The 18579-nt window shown below is 39.1% G+C and overlaps 1 protein-coding gene across 5 annotated transcripts in view; it reads left to right on the top strand.

The window, feature by feature from the left end:
* The window catches only part of TRAF2 (TNF receptor associated factor 2), a 65031-nt gene that overhangs the window by 15993 nt on the left and 30459 nt on the right, over positions 1 to 18579 (top strand). For all 5 annotated transcript variants that reach the window (XM_056812727.1, XM_007475391.3, XM_007475392.3 and 2 more), the window contains 3 exons: positions 9398 to 9618; positions 10196 to 10274; positions 10989 to 11087. In XM_056812727.1, coding sequence (XP_056668705.1) covers positions 9398 to 9618; positions 10196 to 10274; positions 10989 to 11087 — 399 coding nt within the window. The remainder of the gene's footprint in view (positions 1 to 9397; positions 9619 to 10195; positions 10275 to 10988; positions 11088 to 18579) is intronic.

Here is an 18579-nt window from a genome sequence, read left to right on the forward strand (position 1 = left end):
CTAATTCCCATAATCTCTGAAGAATTAAAGTTCAATTTCATCCAAAAAGCAATGATGAGTGTGAGTAGACTGCATCATATCAACAAAAAAGGTTGCATCAGAGAGGAGGTCATTAAAGAGATGAATTGGAAAATTATATACAAGATAAATATGAAATAATTAAAAAAGGCACTTAAAACTAAAAGGGGTTGGTAAAGGCTTCCTGCAGAAAATGGAATTTTGGTTGAGACTTGTTAGGAGCCAGAGATGAGGGAGAGCTAGATTGATTGTAAGGTATTAGAAGATCAGAATAGTAGAAGGGTTATGAAGGGTCTTGAACTTTAAGCAGTTTATTTTGTATTTGATCTCAGAAATAATAGGGAGCCAATGGAGTTTATTGAGTTAGAGGGGTGCCAAGATCAGTTCTGCAGTTTAGGAAAATCACTTTAGTAGCTGTCTGGAGGATGAATTGGAGCTGAGAGATTTGAGGCAGGTTGACCCACCAGCCAGCAAGCTCATGCAGTAGCCCAAGAGTAAGATGGATAAGGGCCTGCACCGGAATGGTGGCAATGTCAGAAGAGAGAAGAGGATGTATTGGAGAGATGTCCCAAAGGTGAAATCAATAGATCTTGGCAACAGATTGGATATAAGGAGTAATAGATGGTGAGAAGTTGAGGATGACAGCTAGTTTGCAAGCCTTAGGGACTGGAAGGGATGGTTTTGCCCTTGACAGTAATACAGAAAGTAGGAGTTGGGGAGGATTTTTAGGGAGAAAAACAAGTTCAGTTTTGGACATATTGAGATTAAGATGTCTACTAGACATTCGGTTTAAGATATCTGAAAAGTAGATGGAAATATGAGATTGTTTTTTTTTTAAATTATTTTTCTTTATTTTACTCCATTAGCAAATGTACACATGTTTTCCAATATTACATGATTTGTGTTGTATCCCTCCCTCCCCTCCTGGAGCTGACAATTTCATTGAGTTTTATATATGTATTATCACTTAAAACCTGTTTCTGTGTTATTCATTTTTGTAAGAGAGTAATCTTGTAAGACCAAAATCCCAAATCATATACCCAAATAAACCAAGTGATAAATCATATTTTTCACCTGCATTTCTACTCCAACAGTTCTTTCTCTAGATGTGGATAGCATTATTTCCACAAGTCCCTCAGATTTGTCCTGGATCATTGTATTGCTGTTAGTAGCAAAGTCTATCACATTTGATCATCCCACAATGTTTCAGTTACTGTATATAAAGTTCTCCTGGTTGTGCTTATGTCACTCTGCATCAGTTCATGTAGGTCTTTCCAGTTCTTTAGGAAGTCATTTGGTTCATCATTCTTATAGCACAATAGTATTCTATCAGCATTGTATACCACAATTTGTTCAGCCATTCCCCAATCGAGGGACATTCCTTCAGTTTCCAATTTTTTTGCCACCACAAAAAGCATAGCTATAAGTATTTTTGTACAAACAGTTCCATCCCCCATTTTTAAAATCTCTCTGGGATAGAGACCTGGGAGTGGTATTGCTGGATCAAAGGGCATTTATTCTTTTTTTTCTTCTTTTTTTTTAATTTTATAGTATTTTATTTGATCATTTCCATGCATTTTTCATTAAAGACAAAGATCATTTTCTTTTCCTCCCTCCCACCCCCCGTGGCCCGACGTGTGATTCCACTGGTATCATATGTGTTCTTGACTTGAACCCATTGCCATGTTGTTAGTATTTGCATCAGAGTGTTCGCTCCGAGTCTTTCCTCTGTCATGTCCCCTCAGCCATTGTAGTCAGGCAGTTGCTTTTCCTTGGTGTTTCTATTCCCTCAGTTTGTCCTCTGCTTTTGGATAGTGTTTTTTTCTCCTTGATCCCTGCAGATTGTGCAGGGACATTACACCACCACTAATGGGGAAGTCCATTACGTTCGATGATACCACAGTGTGTTTGTCTCTGTGTACAATGTTCTCCTGGTTCTGCTCCTCTCGCTCTGCATCACTTCCTGGGGGTTGTTCCAGTTCACATGGAAATCCTCCACTTTATTATTCCTTTGAGCACAATAGTATTCCATCACCAACATATACCACAATTTGTTCAGCCATTCCCCAATTGATGGGCATCCCCTCATTTTCCAATTTTTGGCCACCACAAAGAGCGCAGCTATGAATATTTTTGTACAAGTCTTTTTGTCCATTATCTCTTTGGGGTACAAACCCAGCAGTGCTATGGCTGGATCAAAGGGTAGACATTCTTTTATCGCAAAGGGCATTTATTCTTTTAAAGCCCTTTGATCATAATTCCAAATTATCTTCCAGAATGGTGGCTCAATTCACAATTCCATCAGCAGTGCATTAGTGTTGTGACAAGGAAATCACTTTAAAAGACTGATATATATTAATTTAAGGTTGCCAAGGAATTTAGCTATGTAATTCCTAAATGAAAACTCAAGTCAGCAGTCAACCTTTTATGGAGTTTAATTACAAACAGGAGGAAGAAAAGTATGAGAGAGAGAGAGAGAGAGAGAGGGAGGGAGGGAGGGAGGGAAGAATAGTGCTTAAATACCCCCTCTGTTTAGGCTGGGCAAGCCCTTAGATAGCTGAGGCAAAGAAAAGAGATCAGTCCCTATCACTCATGTGACCAAAATGGAGAAACAGTCTCAGGGGCCTCCACCTCCAGCTTCCTTCAGAGCAAGCTTCTCAGAGCACAATCTCTCAGAGCAAAACCTCTCCAACCACCTCCAGAGCCACCTCGCTCAGAGCAAAACCTCCTCCTCAGTCCTCAGACCCCTGCTATCTTTAAGGAAACCATCTCAGTTCCCTCCCCTCAGTTCTCACATCTACCAATCACTGTCCATGTCTTCCCTGTGCCAATGGTGGCTCTAGCTTAATCCAGGACTGCCCAGAGGTCTGCCCCTTTGCACATATCTGTTGAAGGTCATATTCTCAAATAATTAAATCTTGATCTATGCTGCAGCCCTTCCTAAATCCTGTTAGACTGAGTAGGGTGGAGATTGTAAGTTCCAAGACCTGGTTCTGTTATTCCAAGTATCTCTATTGTATCAATTCTAAAATCAATCATGACTCGAAAAGAACTTCCTGTTCTATGCTTAAGCATAGGTCAAAGCCCTTTCCATTGTTCAGCAAAAGGTTTCTGTCCTAAAGTAATCTTAAGAAGGGAGGAGGAGGACCCTCCCATGCCAAGGGGGTTCACATTCCAATTGACTATCAGTAGGAAATTTTTCAAGTATGAAATTTTTCCAACATTTATAAGTCTAAGAAATTTTAAGGTTTACAGTGTGCCAATGTTGCCACATCTCCTCCAACATTTATTATTTTCCTTTACTGTCATATTTGCCATTCTGCTAGTTATAAGGTAATACCTCAGAATTGTTTTGATTTGCATTTCTTAATCAGGAGGGATTTAGAACATTTTTTTCATATGGTTATTACTAGCTTTTATTTCTTCCACTGAAAACTGCCTTTTCATATCCCTTGCCCATTTGTCAGTTGGGGAATGGCTTGGTTTCTTATAAATTTGACTTCGTTCTTTATATATTTGAGGCATTAGACCTGTATCAGAGATATTTTATATAAAATTTTTTATTCCAGTTTGTTGTTTTCCTTCTAATTGGAAGTATGAGATTGTAATGAAAATTCTCTGGAGATTATATCTTAATTTATAATTTATTAAATAAATTAAAAGAGCAGGTCAGAGAAAGAAAGGGCACCAGCCACATGAGGCCAGCTGTTCCTTTTGCAAGCCTCCTTACCTAGCCACCTTCCCCAAGCTTGCTGTGCTATTCTACTTACTACATATATGCTTTCTCACACCATGAGCCCAGGGCCCCAAAAAAAGAACTCTTCCCTCCTGGGCCCAAAACTTATATTTTCCATGACAGCACTTTTCTGTGTCTTTCTGATTTGGCAGACTTGATCTAACACTGGTCAGAGGTTGGTCTTTAAGACTCCAGGAGTCACATGGGACCAGAGGTTCATGGGGCCTTTTTATACAGATAATAAACCCCAGACCTTGTTAATTCAATCAAAGTGTGGGATTGAATTGCAATCTCAGAGAATGGTCTGTTTTCAAACTCAGTATGAAACTTTATTTTTAAAAAGGGAAAAAGGATACAGATTAGTCTTAAATTCTCATACAGAAAAGTTGGAGCAGGATAGGTAGTTTTGAGAGTCATCAACACAAGAGTTGGAAATTAAAACCATGGGAACTGATGAGACCACCAAGTATGGGAATATATAGAGAGAAGAGAAGAAGGCCCAGGACACAACTTTCGGGGATACCTGTAGTTAACAGATTTGATCTGAATAATGATCCAGCAAAGGAGAAGAGGGAACAATTGGATAGGTAAGAGAATCAAGCAGAGTGATATCTTGAATATCTAAAGAGAGGAGAGTAAATATAAAGGAAGGGGGAAGATGATCAGTAGTGTTAAAGGCTGTAGTGGGATCAAGGAGAATGAGAATAGAGAAAAAGCCATTGGGATTCCTGAATCTTTGCATTGCTGATAATAGTTAATTTATTTGCAGTTGATCATCATACATTATTGCTGTTAACCATGTACAGTATTCTCTTGTTTCTGCTCACTTTCCTTTGCATCACTTCATAGAAGTTTTTCCAAGTTTCTTTGTGATCATCTTGTTTGTCATTTCTTGTGGCACAATAGTATTTCATTACAATTCTATACAACTTGTTCAGCCATTTCCCAATTGATGGACATCCCTTCAGTTTTCAGTTCTTTGCCACCAGAAAAAAGAGCCACTATAAATATTTTGGTATAAGTAGGTCCTTGTTGTAGATGCTTTTTCAAGGAGGTTAGCTACAAAGGGCAGAAAAGATATAGGATGGGGCAACTAGGTAGCTTAGTGAATTGAGAGCCAGGCCTAGAGGTCCTAGGTTCAAATCTAGCCTTAGACACTTCCTCACTGTGTGACTCTGGGCAAGTCATTTAACCCCCATTGCCAGCCCTTACCGCTTTTCTGTCTTACAACCAACATACAATATTGATTCTAATATGGAAGATAAGGGTTTTACAAGGAAGATATAGGATGATAATTAGTGGAGATGGAAAGAATATGTGAAGGTGTTTTGAGAATGGGGGAGAAATGGGCATGTTTAGAGGCAGTCAGGAAGGAATCATTAAACAGAAAGAGACTGAAAATATTGGAGGAACTAGGATAGAACTGCATCATTTGAGCAAGTAGAGGAATTCGGCAAGGAGTTAAGGCAACCTTATCATGTGAGGCAGGAATGAAGGGAAAAGATATTAACAGAAGGCATATGGGTGATATAAAATGGAAGGGGGGGGAGAAAGAGGGAGCACACAGTAAATGGCCTCAGTTTTTTCTGTAAAATATGAGGTGAGGTTCTCATCTGAGAGGGTGGAGGGAGAGAGCCATGACAGATTTGAGGAGAGAGGAAAAGGTTTAGAAGAACCACTATGAAGAGGAGAATGGTGACTTATAAGAGGATTGCTTAGAAGCAATGAGGGCCCTATTGAATTTGTGTACCATAAATTTGTAGTGGAACCAGTCAGAACAGTTGTAAGATTTTCTCTACCTTCATTTAGCAGCACATGTTATAGAAGCTAAGGCAGTGAATAGTAGGAGGGATCCAAGTCTGAAACTTGGCAAAACACATTCAGTGAAATAAGGGATTTAAGAAACAACGATGTAGAGCTGAATTAGATCACTAAGAGGTCAAGACAGGGAAAAGTAGCTAGAGCAATAGAGATGACCTGGGAGAGAATTGAGGAATTAAGGGTTTGGAAATCAGAGTGTGAACAAAGATTAGGGTTTGGTAAAGGGATGGGGTGAAAAGCCAATAGATTATGTTTGGATAAGGAGATGTCAGAATTCTCAAATATGGAGGTGGTACTTTTTGTGATGACACATTTTTATGTGTGGATGAAGTGGGGTTGGGAAGTGACTCATGGGAAATGAACAGCTGAGGAACTGAATGGTTAGTGTTTCAATGAACATCAGTATGTATGTTGAAGCTCTAGTATGAGGGCAAGAGTTGAGGAGAAGAGAAAAATTTCAAATTGAACTCATTAAGGAAAGAAGGGTTGTGACTGGGAAGTCTACAGACAAAGCTACCATGATTTTAATTTGGTATTAGAGATGAATTACATATACTCCAAATGAGAATCAAATTGCCAGTGATAAAGAGAAATGCAAATAAAAACATTTCTGAAGTTTTAGCTCATGCTTAGTAAATTGGCAAAGATGAAGAAAAAAGAAAAAAATTGTTAGGGTTGTAGCTGCTTTGGTAGGAAAAGCACACATGCATTATCACTGGAGCCAAGAATTGGCTTGATTATATTAACAAAGTGGCTGAACCCTTTGACCTAATACCAGTGATGGCAAACCTTTTAGAGGTGGAGTGCTGGGCCTTGCCACCCCACCCAAGACCAAGTGCTGTGCCCCTCCCCCTCACAGGGGAGTGAGGAAGCCTTCCCATTGGACTACTCAGTGGAGGGGTGGGTGAAGTGAGGAATGTCCTCAGCAAGTGTAGGGAGGGGGAGGGGAACAGCTTTGCCTGTGGCCCTCTGCCTTTCTGGTAAGAACTTTCCAGGTGGGGCAGGCTGGGAGGGCTGCCTTGTGCCCACAGAAAGAGCTCTGCATGCCATCTTTGGTACTCATGCCATAGGTTCACCATCACTGGTATGTACCCTTAATGAGGTCAAAGATCCAAGGGTCTCAACCTGAAAATATTTATAGCAGCTCTTTTTTATAGTAACAAATAAATGGAAATAAAGATGCCATTCAGTTAGGAAATGGTCTGTCAATTAATAAGCATTCATTAAATGTTATGCTTAGTGCCAGAGTTATTAACAAAGTTAAAAACAGCCTATGCTATGCAGAAGGAGACAGCACTAAATAAACTAGTTATATCCAAATAGTGATCTTAGGGGGCAGCCAGGTGGCTCAGTGGATTGAAAGCCAAGCATAGGTTCAAATCTGGCCTCAGACACTTCCTAGCTATGTGACCTTGGAAAAAGTCACTTGACCCCTATTGCCTAACCCTTATCACTCTTCTGCCTTAGAACCAATACATAGTAGTGATTCTAAGACAGAAGTTAAGGGTTTTAAAAAAAAAGTTAGTGATCTCAAAGGGGTAGGCACAGGCATTAGGGGTAGAAGAGTGTAATGGGAAAAGGCTTCCTCCAAAAAATGGGATTTTAGTTGCGTCCCTTATAAGAATCAGGGGGAAAAGATACAGAAGTGAGCGCCAAGCATTCTAGACAAGAGGAAACTCATGAAGGATTCTGGTTGTAAATTGCATTGGTAGAAGGAAGAACCCATACCAACAAAGTCATAGATACTTGAAACTAAAAAACTAGTAAATACTAGTTCCATTGCCTATGATCTTTTGGGAGATTGAAGAATGAGAGACAGACAGACAGACAGACAGACAGACAGACAGACAGACAGACAGACTCTAGAGGAGTGCATGTTTTGTTTTTGTTTTCCAAAAAAGGAAGAGAGAAGAGTCTTCAAACTATGAGCTAGTATGTTGTAGTTCAATTGTTTTCATTCATGTCCAACTCAGATTTTCTTGGCAAAGATGTTGGAGTGGTTTGTCATTTCTTCACCAGCTCATTTTATTAAAACTACTGTCTGAGGTCACATTTGAACTCATATCTTCTGGATTTTTAGCTTGATGCTCTATCCACCATGCCATCTATCTGCCATGGGCTAGAATAGTTGAATTATATTCCTAACATTTTAGAAAATGTTAATAAAAGGAATGGCTAGTGAACATCTGGACAAGAAAATGGTGATCACATACACAACTGGTATAACTTCAGCAAGAAGTCATGCCAGGCTAACCTCATATCCTATTTTGACAGAGTTACTGGACCTAACCAACCTAATTCACCTTAGTCCAATAGATAATTATTAAGTACCTGCTTTGATCCAGCCTCGAGACAAAAAAAGGGGGGGGGGGTTCTTACCTTCAAGGACTTTACCTTCTATTAGAGTAATTAGAGAATATATATATATAAAGGACCTTCACATACATGTAATCGAATATCTCTCTTTAGCTAGGACTTTTGGCCTGATTCCTCCTCACACTTTATAAAAACTTTGAACAAAAAATAATATTGGTTTTTAATTTTGCCTCCTCTGCTAAAAGAAAACCTGACAGTTGAAGCAAAAGGCCTTTAAAACCATCCTTGGATAGTCAGGATTTATTATATTACCTTGCCTATTTTTATTTTTATTATTTTTTTAAACCCTTACCTTCCATCTTGGAGTCAATGCTGTGTATTGGCTCCAAGGCAGAAGAGTGATAAGGGCTAGGCAATGGGGGTCAAGTGACTTGCCCAGGGTCACACAGCTGGGAAGTGTCCGAGGTCACATTTAAACCTAGGACCTCCTATCTCTAGGCCTGGCTCTCAATCCACTGAGCTACTCAGCTTCCCCCACCTTGCCTATTTTTAAAAGCAGTCTTTCTATTCCAGAAAGAACCTTATCATTAATTTGTAAAATTCTGACCTTAATAAATACCAATTAAAATGAGAATTTCCATATACATTGTAGAACAAAAAGATGCATTGTCTTTCTGAAAACATACATCTTATTTTTCATCTTGAGTCTATTACCTCACTGTCAAGAGGTGTATAGCATGTTTCATCATCAGTCCTTTGGAATCAGTTGATCAGTAAGAGTTATCAAGTTATTCAGAGTTGTTTTTATAATACTGTGATTGTATAACTTGTTCTCCAGGTTCTTCTTACTTCATTCTGAGCTAATTTAATAAACATTTTCACTGAGTTGGTTAGGCCAGGCTAATATAGGACTCTCTACATTGAACTTTTAGATGTGTAGCAGAAAACGTGTACTATATGTAAATTGATGCTATGTAGGTAGGGTATATGAGGGCAATCTTAGCCTATCTATTTTGGGAGTTCTATTCTTGGATTGCCCTCCATCAGGTATGGGGCAGCTTTAGCTTGTCCAGGAATGTAGCCTTGAAACTTGAGTTGTGAGAGAATCAAATGAGTTTTCCTTTCCTGTAAAGCTTTGGACACTACTAAATGAGAACATTCTAAATTGAGTGGAAGTTGAGGCTTCTTTTGTAGGGAAGGGGAGCCTCATCTAGTATAATTATATTGGACTGGGAGCCTTAGTTCTTCCCCCTCACTAACTATAGAACGTTGAAGGTGTCACTTAACCTCCTTGAAATTCCTGATCTCTAAAGGAAGTTAGACTTAGTGATCTTTAGAGTTTCTGTCATCCCTAAAATTCTATGATTCTGGATTGATAGTCATAAACCTCTAACTCTTAAATTTTGGATGAGCGCAAGTGCTCTTTTCTGTACTATTTGGGGCTGCTTACCTCACAGATGAAAAAAAAATCTCAACTAAACTATAACTCACTGTTTTCTCTTACAGGGTCTTGAAGTTCATTTGGGGGTTGTGGCTCACATGGCAACAGCAAACTCTACTCCTCCAGGCTCTTTAGATTTGCTTCAGCCTGGATTTTCAAAGGATATCTTAGGAACAAAATTAGAAGATAAATATCTTTGTTCTGCATGCAAGAACATTTTGAGAAGACCATTTCAAGCTCAGTGTGGACATCGGTACTGCTCTTATTGTCTGACCAGCATCATAAGGTACTGATTGTGATTTTTGAAACTTTAAGCATAGTAGGAATAGTGTATTCTTTGCTTGTGCAGAAATTATTAGTTCACATTTATTAAATGCCTATTTAATATGCACCAAGCACTGTGCTAAGTACTAGAGATACAAAGAAAGGCAAAAGACACACTCTCAAGGAGTTCACAGTCTTAATGAGGGAGACAACATGCAAACAACTATGTACAAGCAAACTGTATACAGGATAAATTGAGAAATATCAATCAGTGGGAAAACCCTAGCAGTAAGGTAGATCAGGAAGGGCCAGTGAAAATGCGCAGTCAGGAATCTGAATGTTTTGTGTGAGGAATAGCAAAGTGACTAGTGTCAATTATACATATTCTTCTGTCATTATTGTAGGGATGTAGGATCTGACTGCTGAATAAAACAAATAAAATGATGAGTACGGAAGACTAGGGGTTTCATTTAAGCCACGTAAAGATGATGTTTTGTTTTAGTAAACATTAAATCATGGTTTTGGCAGCATTCATTGTTGGATATTATACCTCATCAAAGAATATTTGTAAGGGCATGTTTCTTCTCTATTTCCATAAGCACTGGGCCTCAGAATTGTGCTGCGTGCATTCAGGAGGGAATATATGAAGAAGGCATTTCTATTTTAGAAAGCAGTTCGGTAAGTAAAGAATTCCTAAATTGAATATATTATAATTGCTAAATTAAATTTGGTTTGGCTTCAGAGGTCATAGAATAAAGTTTCAGAAAGCTGTAAAATTACTTCTTAACATAGTCATTTAACTTTTAAGAAACTTCTCTGTTGGGACAACTAGGTAGCTCGCTGGCTAGAGAGCCAAACATGGAGATGGGAGGTCTTGGGTTCAAATCTAGCCTTAGACACTTCCTCGCTGTGTGATCCTGGGCAAGTCACTTAATTTCAGTTGCCTAGCCCTTATTGCTCTTCTCCCTTGGAACCAATACTTTGTATTCATTCTAAGATATAAAATAAGTTTTAAAGGAAAGAAGTAGGAAAGGGGAGAGAGAAAGAGAAAGGGAGGGAGGGAGGAAGAGAGAGGAAGGGGGAGGGGAAAGGAAGGAAAAGACTTCACTGTCAAGAAACTTGGCTTAGCTAAAGTTACAAAGACAGAAGTAGACAATTCTTATGCTAAAGGAGCTTATAGTCTTACTGATGTGGGTTTGTTAGTGTTTCTTCTATGAAAGTCATTCTTTGAATATGTTTATAAAGTCCTACTTGAATATTCATCTCTGACTTCTATAACATGTCATTATTTTGGTTCATCTATGACTGAGAGGTGACTTTTTGATATTTATAAGAAGACATATAATAAAGAGGAAATTGTAATCTCATAGGAATTTCTCTGTTTTTTCTAAGGCTTTTCCAGATAATGCTGCCCGAAGAGAGGTAGAAAGCCTACCAGCTGTCTGTGTCAATGATGGTTGTACATGGAAAGGCACTATAAAAGAATATGAGGTAAAGATTGGTGTTTTCTTTTATATAGTCTTTTCCTATGCATGTCTCAGTGAATACACAATTGAACTGAAAAAGTATTTATTAAATGCTTACTATGTGGTAGGAACATTATTACTACTACTGCTGCTGCTGCTGCTGCTGCTGCTGCTACTACTACTACTAGCGTTTATTTAGTGTTTACTATGTGCCTGGCACTGTGCTAAATGTCATTAGCAACACTCTGTTAGGTAGGTAATATTATCCTCATTTTACAGGTGAACTAAATTAGCTGCCTTTAGTGCTTACTAAACAATGAAGAAACAAATAATAAAATTCAAACTAGGAGTTTATATTCTAAGGGGGTGTAGGTAACTATTCATAGAAGAATGGTGACCATGGAGGCGTGTTTGATATAGAAATCAATTGGATGGAGAGTAGATTGATTGACATGCCCTTTATAGGAATGTTCTCAGAATAAGAGGTAGAAAGAAGTTGGGAGTTTCAGGGAGAACAAAATATGCCCAACTTGGCAGGAATGGCCTGTATGCATTTTAACTGGTGGGCTTGGGATCTGCCTGCTAAGTAGATGGACTCTTACAAATCCAGAAAAGGTAGCTTAAAAAAAAAAGCTAAAGTAGAGCATGGACTACAACACTGTGGCAAAAGGTGACCAAAGTGTACCTCATAGTTAAAATTCTATCATCCCTAAATAATAGTAACGATTGTTACTATTGAATGTGTATTTGGTGAAGTTGATTGATCTTGATAGGATTATTCATTTCACCAATAAATCAATTCTTTAAGCTTCTACACCTTGCCAGTCACTGTGCTAAGTGCTAGGGACATTGTAGAAGAAAGGCAGAAGGCAGTCCCTGCTCTCAAGGAGCTCATGGTCTAATGGAGAAACAACATGAAAACAGCTCTGTATAAATAAGCTATATACAGGATAAATTGGTGATAATCATCAGAGAAAAGCGAATAGCATTAAGAGTGACCAGGGAAAGCTTTTTGTAGAAAATAGGAAAATAGGGAAGCAGGAGTTGAATTATTCTGGAGATGAGGACAAGCCAGTGAAAATGCTCAGAATCAAGAGATGGAGTGTTTTGTGCAAGGAATAGCAAAGAACCCATCATCACTGGATAGAAGAGTTTGTGAAAAGGAGTAAGACATAAGAAAACTGGAAAGGTAGGAGGGGGCCATGTTATAAAAGACTTTGAATACCAGGAGATGTTTTAGAGATGATGTGGAGTCATTGGAGTTGATTAAATAAGGAGAGGATGTGATCAGACCTGTGATTTAGGAAGATTAATTTGATAGCTGAGTAGAAGATGGACTAGACTGGGAAGAGGCTTAAGGAGAGAGACTAGCTGCGTGCTATTGTAGTTGTCCAGAAGAGAAGTGATGAGGGCCTGTACCATGATAGTGACTGTCAGAAGACAGAAGGGAACATATATGAGAGGTGTTATAAAGGTAAAATTAATAGGACTTGGAAATGGATTGGACATAGAGTGAGAGTAAGGAGTCAAGACACGTAGGTTGTGAGCCTGGGTAATTGGGAAGATGGTAATTGAAATTTAAGAAGGGGGAGAAACTTGGGGGCAGAAATAATGAGTACAGTTTGGGATATGTTGAGTTTGTGGTTGCTTACAGAACATACAATTTCATATATCTAGTTGGCAGTTAGAGATGAAAATCTGGAGGTTAGGACTAGATAAGGAGATCTTAGAATCATCAGTCTAAAGATGATAATTGAAACCATAGGAGGCAATGAGATCACCAAGAATAGTTTAGAGGGAGAAAAGAAAAAAGGCCTGGATAGAGTGTTAGTAGGCAAGAAGATCTAGCAAAGGAAATTGAGAAGGAGCTGTTGAACAGGTAGGAGAACCTAAATAAAGTAGTGTCATGAAAAACCTAAAGAGAATAAAGTATCCAGGAGAAGAGGGCTTATGTCAGAAGCTGCAGAGAAATCAAGAAAGATGAAGATTGAGAAAAGACCTTTAGATAAAGGATCATTGGTAAATTCAGAGAGAGAAGTTTCATTTGAATGATGAAATTAGAAGCCAGATTGTAGAGTTAAAAAGAATGAGAAGAAAAGAAGTAGAGGCATGGAAGAATGAATGACCAGGAAGGCTGAGTCATGAGGGAGTCCAGAACTCAATGAGAGCCAGAAGATAGAGTAGGAAAGAAAATTTAAGATAAAAACAGGTTGTCACCTATGGATGAGTTGCTGTAGAGTGGCATATTGGGGTGTTGAATTGAGGAAAATGGAAATGAAGGAGTTGGCTGTTGGGGACAGAAAAGAGATTTGAACAATGGCAGGAGAAGCCTTAAGAATCACTGGGTTAGTGGGGGGAGTATAACCACATTAGAGTTTGTTAGTCACTGAAGAATGAATTCAAGGAGATTATTGGTATCCCTCAGCATCATGAGAGGGGACCAGAGAGGGAGTTGGTGGACTGGCATTTCTCTTCCCTAAAGACTACAGATGGGGATATGGATTGGACCCAGTATTTGATAAGTAGTTCCTGGGTGAGAAAATGCCTACTAATGGAGGTTGGCATTTTCTTTGTAGAGTTGCATATAGCTCTGAGAGTCGTCATTCTCCCAGGGTCACACAGTCAGTATAAGTCAGAGGGAAGACTTCAACCCAGGTATTCCTGGCTACAAGGCCAGCTCTACTCATTATACCACACTGCCTCTCATATAAGTAATTACAGAATAAATATAATAATAAATACTAACAAGTTTAGTATAAGATAAGTAGGAAGAGGGAAGAGCACTAGTCCTTGGGATCAAGAAAGGCTTCTTTTGGGAAGGAGTGTTGGATCTTTGTCAAAGAATTCAGGGATTCTGGGGGGTCTAGAGTTAAGAGGGAAGGGTGCATTCTGGGTATGCAAAGTGACCAGCAAGAGTACAGAAATGGGAGATATAGTACCATGTGTAAGAAGTAGAGAAAAGGCCAATTTGGCTAGATTTCAGACTCTGGGGATAGAGAATAATGTACAGTCATCCTGGAAAAATGGAACTATGGAGCTACTGGAGCTTAATGCATGAGAGTAACTTGATAAGATCCATGCTTAAGGAAAATCACTTGGTAGCTATGTGGAGGATGGACTTGAGAGTGAGGAGAAATTTAAGACAGAAAACAATTAGCAGGCTTTTACAATTATCTAGCCAAGAGGTAATAAGGGCCTCAAATAAAGCAATAGCTATATTGAATAGAGAAAAAGGATTAAATAGAAGAGATGGGAAGATAAAAACACCAAAATTTGGTGTTTAATTAGATTTGTGTGGTGTGGGAAAGTGGGGATAAATCCAATGTTACAATCTTGGGGAACTAAAAGAATCATTGTTTTGGGACAGCTAGGTGGCTCAGTGAATTGAGAGCCAGGCCTAGAGATGAGAGGTCCTGGGTTCAAATGTGACCTCTGTAACTTCCTAGCTGTGTGACCCAGGGCAAGTTACTTAACCACCATTGTTTAGTGCTTACTCTTTTTCTGCCTTGGAACCAATATGCATTATTATTTCTAAGATGGAAATAAAGGATTAAAAAAAAAAAGAATGATGGTGTCTCAGAAATTGGGAAAATAAAAAGAGGAATGAGTTTGGAAGGAAGGATAAGAATGCTGTTTTGGACATTGTTGAATTTATTATGAACAAGGACATCTGGTTTGGTGTATTTTTTTAAGTATCCAGTAGGTAGAGTGATGTGGGACTGAAGCTCAGGGAAGAAGGTAGGGTCTAGACCTACAGATCTGTGAGTCATCTGCATAGAGATATTAATTACATCCATGGGAACTGATGAGATCACCAAGAGCAGAGCCCTAGGGAGATCACATTTAGGGTATGGATAATGAGCAGGCAGAAGAGACTGAAAAGCCCATTGAGAAGAGTGTCTAAGAGGAGGGACGTGATCAGCAGTGCCAGATACAGCAAAGAGGTAGAAAAGGATGAGGGCTGAGGAAAAACCATCAGACTTGACAATTTGACAATTGGTCACCTTGAAGAGGAACATTGCATCTTAATGATGAGATTGGCAGCCAAATGCAAAGGGTTTGAGGAATGAATGAGGAAAAAAGAAATGGAGGCAAAGTGGAGAATGATTTGTCTAGGAGTTGAGCTAAGAAAGAGAGGTGAGATTTAGGACATTAATTTGAAGGAGATGGTAGGGTCAAAATGAGGCAGCTGGGCGGCTCAGTGGATAGATCACTGGGTCTGTCTGGAGTCAGGAAGACCTGAGTTCTGATGTGAGGTAGGATACTTACTAGCTGTGTGACCTTGGACAAGTAACTTTACCTGTTTGCCGCCATTTCCTCATATATAAAGTATGGATATTAATAGCACCTACCTCTCTTGTGGTTGTTGTGTGACTCAAATGAGATACTATTTGTAAAGCATTTAGCACAGTGCCCAAAGTTGGTGCATAACAAATGCTTATTTCCTTCCCTTCTCTTTGTAATGATAAGGGATAGACTCAGACATGTTTGAAGACAGAAAGGAAAGAATTAGGAGATGGAAAAAAGTTTGAAATTTAGGGAAATATGTTTTATTAAGGGAGCAGTCTACTGAGCAAGAGAGGTGATGATGCCATCGAGGACACATTAAGGTTAGCTTTGGCAAGGAGTAAGACCACCATTCACCATTTTGTCAGAGACTGAGGAAAAGGAGGAATAGCTAAGGCATTGATGGTGAACCTTTTAAAGATGGCATGCCAGGCCCCATCCCTACCCCCCAGACCAAATTGGGTGGTGCTTAACCCACACAGGGGTGGGAGAAAGTACTCCCATTGGGCTGTTGGGTGGAGGATCGGGTGAATTGAGTATCCTCATTTAGTGTAGAGAGGGGGAGGGAAGTGGCCTGAGTGCTCTGCCCGAGTGCTCTGCCCCCCTCCAGCTCTGCCTCCTGTGAGCCGCTCACCTTATCTCCACCTCCACCTCATCACCATGCGCTCCCATTGGCTGCTGGGCAGAGAGGCGGAGGATGTGAAAAAATATCAGTCAGACATGATGGAGAATGGGGAGGGAAGAAGCTCTGCCCGAGACCCTCTGCTTAGTAATGAATTCTTGGAGGTTGGGGTGGCTATGTGCCCAAAGAGATTGATCTGGGTGCCGTCTTTGGCACCTGTGCCATGGGTTCACCATTACTGGACTAGGAGGTTTGAGATGAAGACAAGGAGACTTAAGAAACAGTTCACAGCAAATAGCCTGGTTTTTTCTTAGGTAAGAATCAAAGTCCTCAGCTGGGACTTACAGGAGGTAGAAGTGTTGTTTAGGAGAGAAGGAAAATATGGGAAGCATGAGGATAGCTAAAAAGGTTTGGGTGAGCTTCTGTTGAGAGTGAGAGATGGAATCAGATAGAAATAAAAGGATAACCTGCTGCAGGGAGGGCCTGGTTGAAATTGGTTAATATGAATTTATAGCGTATAACAGTTATTTGACTTCCCAGTCTCTTGAGGATCTGAGTCTAAAGAAATATTCCATACTCAGGGCATTCAAATTGTTGGGAATGTGTGCAATAACTTTTCTTATCCTAAGAATTTGGTGGCTGTTTATATATTACTTAACTTTGTTTTCTTGGTGTGGGGTATCACTAGTTATATAGTAGCAGTTTCAAACAAGGACCTTCTCTGTCTTTTGAAAACATAAGAAATTAAGGGTATAACTGAAATATGTATATTTATTTCTTAAAAGGAAGCATAATTTTGTACTAGCAATGACATTCATAAATTAATCAAAACAAACAAACATTTGTCAAATGCTTACCATGTGCTTTGGTTGGGGGGGAGTGTAGATTCAAAAGGCAAATAGTAAACAATAACTGTTTTCAAAGATCTTACATTCTTATCAAATGTCGTTTTTGTATTTGACTCTGTAGGTGAACAGAGAGAAAATAGAGTCATTGGCTGCTGGTATATTGGGCCTGTCTTGTAGAATAGTAGCTCACAAAGTACCAAAATATAGTAGTATCAGGATTCACTTGGTTGTGGCTGTTTGACACTGCAAATTTTCATTTCAGTGAGGAAGAAGTTAGAAGTGGTAGATACTTGCGCTTTTCAAGAATTATTACTTTGAAATCTTATTATTCCCTTAGATCTTAGAGAATAATCACCATCAGTACTGCTTAGAGCTTGAATACTCCAAGAAACACTTTAACGTGAAGCCAAATCTAGTGATTGTTTTTTTTTATATTTTATATTTTTTTTAATTTATTTTTATTCTTTTTTTAGTTAAGTATGAAATTTTGACAACATAGATGGCCATAACTTTCTTGTTAGAAATTAAATGTAGAGAGGAGCAGCTAAGTAGCTCAGTGGATTGAGAACCAAAACTAGAGACAGGAGGTCCTGGATTCAAATGTGGCTTCAGGTACTTCCTAGTTGTGTGACTCTGGGTAGGTCGCTTAACCCCCACTGCCTATGTAGCCCTTACCACTCTTTACTTTGGAGCAGCTTCCCAGTTTGGGCTATGAGATTGCTTTTCACATTTTTCTATTGCAATTTTGACCAATTTTTCTAAATAAATGATAACATTATATAGTTGTACACAACATGATTTCATGTACATTATCTAATTCAAGCTTCCCAAGAACTCTGTGAAACAGACAGAACAGTTTTCTAGATTGTCATTTTATTAATGGAATTTAATACTCAGACCAGGGTATTTACCCAAGGGCACATGACTAGTAAATGGAGGAACCACTCCAACTAAGGTGTCCTGAATTCTAGTCCATTTCTGTTCTGTGACACTATACTACCTCTCTGTTAGTGTTCTTTGATTCTTGCTCTAAAGAGAATAATACTTCACTTGCTTTGGAGGAGGGATAATTGCTGTTTGGGAGCATGAAACAATAATAAGTTTACCTTATGCCCACACAGCAAGATCTGAAGTCTCCTTGAGCACCTGCTACATATGAGGTACTATGTCTGGCCCTGGCTAGCCCATTTTTTGCTCTGTGGAAGTGATAGTCTTTTACTGTTGCCCTCCTCGTAAAGAAATCTTCCCATGGAGAAGAGTTCATAAACAATTTAATGGTTATAGGGTGCGTTTATCAATAATTTTAAGGTCTTGGGAAACCATGCTAAAATTGACTACTAGTATCAGTTAATGATAGCAGTCAACACTTTTTATGTTATGCCCCAATTAATATCTGAAATTTTCAAGTTCTTTTTACGTTATAGTATAAATCTAAAAGTGCTTGTACTTGAGGTTGAAGATCCTACCCCATGTGTTTATTTATTTTTGAGCCTGTTCTTTCTATCTACTACCTCTAAGACTGAAGGGCTAGGGCAAGGCAAACATTTAAAGTGATTTGCCCAGATCACATAGCCAGGGAGTGTCTGAGGCCAAATTTGAACCCAGGTCCTTCCTATTCCAGACCTGGCTCTCTATCCACTGTGCCACCTAGCTGCCCCTACCCCATGTATTTATTTAATAGGCACCACAGTTAAATGAAGTGAAGAGGTATGTGATCCTACATGGAGGGAAACTCATGGTAATTGGGAGCCATTGATTGA

The sequence above is a fragment of the Monodelphis domestica genome, chromosome 1, assembly GCF_027887165.1.
Source record: "Monodelphis domestica isolate mMonDom1 chromosome 1, mMonDom1.pri, whole genome shotgun sequence".
NCBI classification, from domain to species: Eukaryota; Metazoa; Chordata; class Mammalia; order Didelphimorphia; family Didelphidae; genus Monodelphis; species Monodelphis domestica.